A 7946-nucleotide genomic window follows, 5' to 3' on the forward strand; every position below is an offset into this window, starting at 1 on the left:
AACATAAAGCTGATTTAGAGTTTTCACTAGTCGGAACTAAACCATATGAATGTTTTACCAGTATTACTCTGGTGCCTCTATATTTCTGTAAAACTGTTCTTCATCATCAACGATACTTATTTCAAAACTACCTCTGACTGTAAAAACTCACAGTGGCTCAGTCCACAGCTGCTTCATCCTTCTGTTGTTGTGTTTCTGAGCAAAGAGACAAAAACAAAATCACCTGAACAAAAAAACATTCAGTCGCCAAAACACCAAGATACATCAGTCCGTTATGAGCTGATCCTCAGATTTTAATACTTTAGTAAACAGGAAACAAAACACCGAGCAGGTTTGTTCACCTCAGGGATCTTTCCTGTTTGGTCGACAGGCGTCACCACTGGAATAAAAACGTCCCGACACATGAAGTCACTTCAAACTCACTGATTTATTGTTTCACAGTGTAAAAAACAGTCACAGTGTAAACAGGATGATGAGGTGTCCAAATTCAAAACTGATTTCATCCTTATCGTTATTTTCAAACCAAAATTTCAACGTTTAAAATGAACACAATGCTTTTATTTTGAAATCTAATCAATACATTTTTTATATCATCAATCATTGATTTCAAATCAGTTCAAATTCAATTATTCAGAAGAAACAAACCTTTGGTTCAACATTCAGAGTCAATTTGACACAATAACGCTTGTAAAATAAATGTTGTTTTGTCCTGCAGTGAACGGACAAAATAAAGGACGAGTGAAAAACCTTAAAGACGAAAACACAAACTTCAAAAACTAAATTTAAAAGTTGTTCTGCAGTTACACACATTAGGGCTTTATAATTTGAATTCTGGGTAAAATCATATGAGAATGGCAGAAATAAATCAAACCCTGATTTAGTTTTTATTTTAGAAATGATCAAACAAACTCAGCTGTGAAATGAAATAATATTAAAGTAGTTTGATTTTTTCTTTCTGCGTTTTGTTTATTATTATTATATAACAGGCTTCTGTATATTTTTAATTTTAATTTTCACAGTCCCTTTAGAGCTGCCAACATTCCCAGTTTGTTAAGTTTTTATTCTGATTAGTTATTTTGTTATTGATCATCAGCCCTTTAACAAACTGCTTCATAATCAATCCTGTTTTGTTTTCATATATTTGAATAAAGTCGACTGTTAATATTTTAAATGATCACATTCGTGAGTTAAAGAAAAAAGCAGCGGTGTATAAAACAGGTTTTCCATGTTAGTTATCAGTTAGTATGTTATCAGATCTGTGTTTCTCTGTGGCAGAGCTCGATATGATCCACAAACAAACGTCTCATATGGTTTTTTTTGGAAAAACTGGTTCTTCCGTCTTAAAGTGAGTGAAGTTTTCAGACTGAGTCCACTCTCATGTCTGGACACTGAGTATGAAACTAAAACAGCAGCAGCTCAGTGACTGGAAACAGCCTGGCTCTGTCTCCTCCAGCAGCAAAACCCAAACAGTAAAATCGGTTCAGAAATATTTCCAAATGTGACCCACCCTCAACCGGCACCATTTTGACACTTAACAACAGGAAACACTGAGACTTACAGGTGCCGGCAGCTTTGGACTGAGCTGTGCTTTACTGAAATAAACACCTTTAGCCTTTATGCTAAGCTAACTGTAGCTCCATATTTAGCACCCAGACATGAGTGTGTCAGTCTGAGCGTCCGACTCTGTCTGTCTGAGTCTCGGATGCACCGTGTTCAAAGGCAGAAACGTTAAGGCACATTCAGTGGTGCAGAGTGGTCAGTGAGACTCTGGGCTAGTGTCAAACGAACGGTCCCACAATTCAGAGAATCCTCATCTTCTCTGCCTACGAGGTTCGACCCAGCTGACCACAGGTTACAGTGCTAACTAGCCTGTTCAACTCAAACCAGGACTTTGAGATTCTGTTCCAGACATAAACCACATTCAAAATCCCATCACCAGCTGTCATAGCTAAAAACCCAAACCTGGAACAAACCACTTCTCTGCAGTGTGACACGTGTTTAATCCATATTTAGGTTTCTGACTGTTATTAACACCATTTCCCATAATGCTACTGTAATTAGCACTGCCCCATTTGTAAACAATGCAGGTAACTATGGTAACTACAATACCACATGAACATGGCATTAGCCCACAGACAACTGAGGCTTATGGGAAATGAGGTTCTTCAAAGGCTGCTAAAAACAAAATATTAGATCATTTTTCAGACGAAATACTGGAGAGAAAGGTTCGGATCCTGGATTTTAAATAATAAGCGCAGTAACAAATGTCAGTGGGACTGTGGAGGAGATTTTCTTACTGGGTTAGTGTCCCCGTCATAATTACAACCAGGAAGGGCGAGTTTTTCTGAACACACTCCCCTTGGTGCTAAAAAGAGCAGGAGTGGCAGCAAACACTGGCAATAAATACGTCGTGACCCAGCTGACCACACAGGAGGCCTCTGCTAGTGCTTAAGACAGCAGGACTCTCCAGTCCAACAGTGTGAACGCTCATAATTTACACTAATACAACATGAATGCAGCACTTCCTGGACTGTCGTGAGTGTCTGGATGCAGGTTTGGTCACTGTTTTCTAAACCACAGAAACTTTAAGGTGCTGCCAGTACGGACTTCTGCTGTAGTAGTAGTCTGTTAATTAAAAAAGGCCACAGCTCCAATACACGTCCAGGTCTGGACTCACCAGTCCTCTTTAAGGACTACAGATATGAACTGAGGCTTTAAAGACTTTGAGTCTTCATCTTGTAAAAAGATGTGTTCACTGTTTCTCAGCCTCATAAATGTAAAGAGACGTTTGCTGCCCATGCACCACAGCTTCAGAACACTCTGCTCTTTGCGTTTTGAATTATTTTGTTTTATTTGGTTTGTCTTGTTGCATTTCCTGTGTTGTATCGTGCTTTACCATGCTGGTTTTTATATTGTTTGTCAAACACGCTGACTCTTAAATAAATCACTAGCTACTACAACTTCCTCATCCCGGTCTTTAACAACAATAAAGCTCTCTGTGAACGCCCGACGTACATATACTCGATAGGAAACAAATACTATGTTAATTAATGTGGCTTCTGACAGCTGGGACCATTTCAGATCTGGTTCCCAGTCAGTGAAATCCCAGATTGGTCAAGGTCGGATGCCAAAACGTCTCTCACTGAACGTTTCAGTCTTTTAAAGATGAATGTAGAAACCACTCAGGGCGGTTAACAGCTGTCTGCACTCAAAGACTGTTTGTTAATACTCCGACGGTTTCACTTTCGTCTGCGTGGGCAGGTTGTTAAATGAAAAATCAGTCTTGTTGTAAAGATGAAGATTTCAGACAGCGTCCGATCGCTCTGAAGTATCATCGCTCTGAAGTAGCTTGGTGAGCACAGGCAGTAGACGTAGAGATGTGCAACCATCGCCTGAATAGAAAAGGTGAAAGCTGCCAAAACTGTTTTTTTCCAGCATGATGATATGAAAACACTTTTGGTGGAAAAAGGTCCAGATTTTGTCCAAATTAAAATTTAAGTTGAATGAAAAGTGACTTTTTATCTCTCTCTTGCATTTTGAGTTTAGTAAAACTTCTAATATGTCCTTTCTGAAACGAAGCTAAGATACTGTCCGTAAACCACTTTTGTAGTGAAATCCTCAGAGTCCAAAAACTGATATGGCAGAAATTAATGTAGAACCTGATTAAATCCACGGTGTTCCTCCTCCTCCTTCTGCTGGTTCCTTCAGAGGAGTTTGGGTCTGGCTGGGTTGGCTCTGACTGAGGAATAAGCCCCGATGTGGGTGATGAGGTTGGGTTCCACGCTGTGAGACCGTTCCCCATGAACCGTCCTCGCCATGTGATACAGGACTATGTCTTTGGCGTTCCCTTTGAAGCAGAACGAGCTGTCCAGGTACTCGGCCACCCTCTGCGAGGCGTTTCCAGGGTAGAGCATGGCTGGAGTGCAGCACTCTGTGGCTGGGGAGACGGCGTAGAGCTGCGGGGAAAGTCTCCGAACCTCCAGGAGGTAGTGGCGCCCCAGCAGCTCCGTGGCAGCCATGAAGTAGAGGGTGAAGAAGAGGAGGTGACTAGCTGACAGCGTGAAGGAGGAAGAGCAGGGGTTCCAGTAAAGAATGGTGAGGAAGAGGGCAGTCGCGGCAACCAACCCGAGCCCCACCCACTCCAGGATGCGGTAAGGCTCTGGGTTCCAGTAGCGCTGCAGCCTTTCAGGATGATACAGCTTGACGTAAAGAGTCTGGAGGGCAAACCGCCGTGACAGCAAATCCTTTACAACCCCGAAAAAGTCCTGTCTCGGCAACGCGTCGTCCTCCAAGACAACCACGTTTCTGGGCCTCACCAGCTCCCATCCTTTGCGGAGACAAAACACGTAGTCCCTCTTCTCCTTCTCGAAGGTGTTAACGTAGTCCTGGTTGCTCTGCTGCTCCTGAGGGGAACGCCGGATCACTCTGAAGTGGGCTTCCAGCAGCTTAGCGTCCTGGTTTTCCTGGGGACCACTTTCCACGTCGCAGATCAGCAGCTCTGCACATCGCCGCTCCCCACAGCCTCCCACAATGCTGCTCAGCTGCTGCATCACTTGAAGCAAGTAGTGGAAGTCCCGCCCCTCATTCCGGCTGGCTGTTACCACGGTAACCAGCAGCTCAGGATTCTGGGTGACTTCACCGAACCTGGGAGACGCCAGTGCTGCGGTGGAAGCGCCCTGCCAGAAGCGCAGGGCCTCCTGACCCCTGTCAAGGCTTTCCTTCAGGACCTCCTCGCTCATGGAGTCCAGATACATGGACTTGATGAAATAGTACGAGTAAAGCAGCCGATGGCAGCTCAGGGGAAGGACGACGCAAAACGTGACGATGGACACGCCAAGCGCTTGAGTGACGGGGCTGGACCATCGCAAATACTGACTGAAAACAACTTTCCATCGAGGCATTGGTGAAGCAGCCGCCTGGAAACACACAACGTCAAATTAAGTCAGATGCAGGAGGTCCACTCAGGATCAGGTTGGCATTTACAGCGTCCCAGCATGCAGTTTGCTTTAGAAGCTCCCGAGCACAGACCACATCAGCGAAACCTGACGAGCTTGATATTAACCGGTGTTGTCACGCTGTCGTCTTCTCGCAAAGTTTCACCTCGATCCTTCTCGTCTTCTGCTCCAGAGTCTAGAGAAAGACACAAAAGACTTTCACTAAACAAAAATAAACACAAAAACGTCCACTGTACTGTCTTAGTTGGCCTGAGTAATATCTGATTATTTATCTGCAGCAGGTTCCACCGATAACTGCGACTTTACATGATCGTGCATGAGTGACCCCTGAATCACTGGAGCCACCCTGGCCTCCATCGAGGACCTGTACAGCTCACGGGTCAGAAGGGGGGCAGAGGTGATTCCTGCTGAAACTTCTCTTTCAGGTCACAAACTGTTTGAAGCCCTCTTCCTGGTTGGTGCAGCAGGAAACTGTACACCAAAACAACCAGGCACAGTTTGCCAGCACTCAACACTGATCCATGTTGTCTGACAACAGAACACTGAGAACACCCCCAGGGTGACACCTGTCCAGGTGCAGTGACTGTAAATACTGTAAATAACAGTGTCCGCGGCTCTTGTGGACTCTGGACTTGACCTGTTCCTGTTTGTAATCCTTTTCTGTTTCCCCACATGGACTTAGCTAATTTAAAAGTTCATATTGTGTGAACAACAACACCGAGTCACTGTACCGGAGTCAAATTCTGATCCCGGTTCTGGTTCTGGTTCTTTAGTGACGCAGCACTTTCAGCTAAGCTAACGTCAACATAGTGGGAAAAGTAACGGACTCGGACCGTGAGCTCGGTCTGGTCCGATACGTCACATTAACCGGACTAAACACAAACATCTGAAGGGAAGGGGGAGGGGACATGACGGGACCTGAGTAATTCGGAGAAAAAACGGGATCTTGGACTCACCCGGACCTGCCGTGTCGCCTCCTGGACACTGCTAGGAACATTACGGGTACGGTAATAGACGCGCAGCTGCAATACCATAGTACTGCGACTACATGCGCACTGAGCTGCTATGCCGCTCCCGACCAGCAGGGGGAGATGGAGGACTTGAGAAGACAGAAGGGTTTTATTATAGACACTGGGTGCTGCCAAAATACATCCGCTCTCAGTTATGAGTTTACTGTGGTTTTCTAATACAGTTCTAATAAAAACATGTGTGCTCTGTCAACCTCAGGGGGAAGTGACCCAAACCAAGAACCAAACCAAGAACCAGAGCTAACACCTTTCTAATGATATTAACAACAGCTTCTATTTCCTGCTCATCTTCTTCCCAGTGCAAACAGTAAAATATAATATACAATAAGCACATTTTCTTTTACCAATACTGCATTTACTTAAGTAGCATGTTGGATGCAGCTTTTAGCAGTGGAGCTAAGGCCTAAATGCACCAGACAAAAACAGGGAGACTTCATCACTAAAACACTTTTCCTTTCTTTTCATTCCTAGAATCAAAGATTACTATAAGTGAATGGCAGCAGACAACAGACAGAGACAAGAAGGGTTTACGTTTCCCCCAAGAATCACAATTTACTTCCACATTTAAAAATTTACAGACAAAAAATAAATTGATCATTTAATAATTAGTTCAAATAGCCTGACACCGTATCAAAATATGGAGGCGGTGCAGTTATGATGGAAAATGACCTAAACCGACTCGAGTCGAGCCGAGTAGTGCTAAAACTGTGTAATGGAAAATGGGCAAAAGTCTGCTCACCAAGCCAGACAAGCAAGACATGGAAGGGAGGGTGTGCGTCAGGTGCCCACGGCAGCCAGGAGGGACAATATACTACCAGCTACACGCAGTAGTAGTAGTATTTCTACTTTTGCTTAAGTAAAAGGTTATAATATTTCTTTCACTGCAGCTAAGGGTCGAGGTCGGATCACCAACAGGGCCAAGCAGGTACCTGCCTGGGGGCCCCAGAAGCCCCAAGTGTCATTTGAACCTGCAAAAATTGATTCATTATTGTAAATGTTTTGGAAATTTGCACTGCTTGAAGTTAAAAATCAAATCCAAACCAGGCTAAACCAGGATGTTAACTGGTTCAGTTCAGTTTGGTTTCCAAACATGTTCCTGCAGTTTGATGACAAGAAAAAGTCTAGTGTCATTTGTCTCTTCTTCTATGCTCCGCTGTCACTTCCTTGTTCCACATTGTCAGGCTTTGCATTTTTAATCAAACTAGGATGAGATGTGACTAACAAACCCAGAGACTGGATGCAGGAGTGACAAACAGAAGCCTTCCAAACGTGATGAACTGGCCGGTGTACAAGGTGAGTCCAGGTAACAACAAGATGATCAGAACCAGGAAGTTAAGGTAGCAGGGAACAAGAATGCAGGAAGTGGAAAACCGTGCCAAAATTAAGAGTCAAGACAGGAAGGGTAGGTGACTCATGACAAAGCACCCCTCTTAAAGGGGACACAGGGACTCAGGTGTACATGAGGACTCAGGTGAGTTTGCTGATAGGAAGATGGACTGTCAGCTGGCTGTAGCTCAGGAACTGGAGAGGACTGCAGAACTGAACAAAAGATGGCTCAGCAGCCGTGGAGGACTCTGGAGCCGGTGTTGGCTCAGAGGTGGCACCAGTGACAACTGTGCAGGCCAAGGTCTGCAGGCTTGCCTCCTGTTCTTGGGACCCCCTGTCCTAAGACCAGGCTTCCATTTGTGTGTAGCAGTGCTCTTGTCCATTAACCTCTGTGATCACGGTTCAACACAGGTCACCTTACACTGAATGTGGAATTCATCAAGTCTCATCTCTGATCTGGGTCTGTGATGTACAGAGTAACTATCAGGAACGTGACCAACCTCAGATCTGATGTTCTGCACGCACATCTTTCTCTGCATCTCAGATAATCTTATACGTTGAGTAAAAATCTTATTTGCATACGTGAACTGTGAACATGCTCTTCTTTCCTAAGAACCTTCCCTGAGAAATGAGCGAA

General features: G+C 44.5%; 1 protein-coding gene across 1 annotated transcript; it reads right to left on the reverse strand.

Annotated features, from left to right (window-relative positions):
* Window positions 1-607: 607 nt before the first annotated feature.
* Window positions 608-5955, reverse strand: pgap4 (post-GPI attachment to proteins GalNAc transferase 4). Its single transcript, XM_026304383.2, has 2 exons — window positions 5912-5955; window positions 608-5130 (listed from the first exon to the last, which is right to left on the reverse strand). The coding sequence occupies exon 2, from the start codon at window positions 4899-4901 to the stop codon at window positions 3705-3707; it is 1197 nt and encodes a 398-aa protein (XP_026160168.1). The 5' UTR covers window positions 4902-5130; window positions 5912-5955; the 3' UTR covers window positions 608-3704.
* Between the last annotated feature and the right edge of the window lie 1991 nt (window positions 5956-7946).

This window comes from Mastacembelus armatus, chromosome 1, assembly GCF_900324485.2.
Source record: "Mastacembelus armatus chromosome 1, fMasArm1.2, whole genome shotgun sequence".
NCBI lineage: Eukaryota > Metazoa > Chordata > Actinopteri > Synbranchiformes > Mastacembelidae > Mastacembelus > Mastacembelus armatus.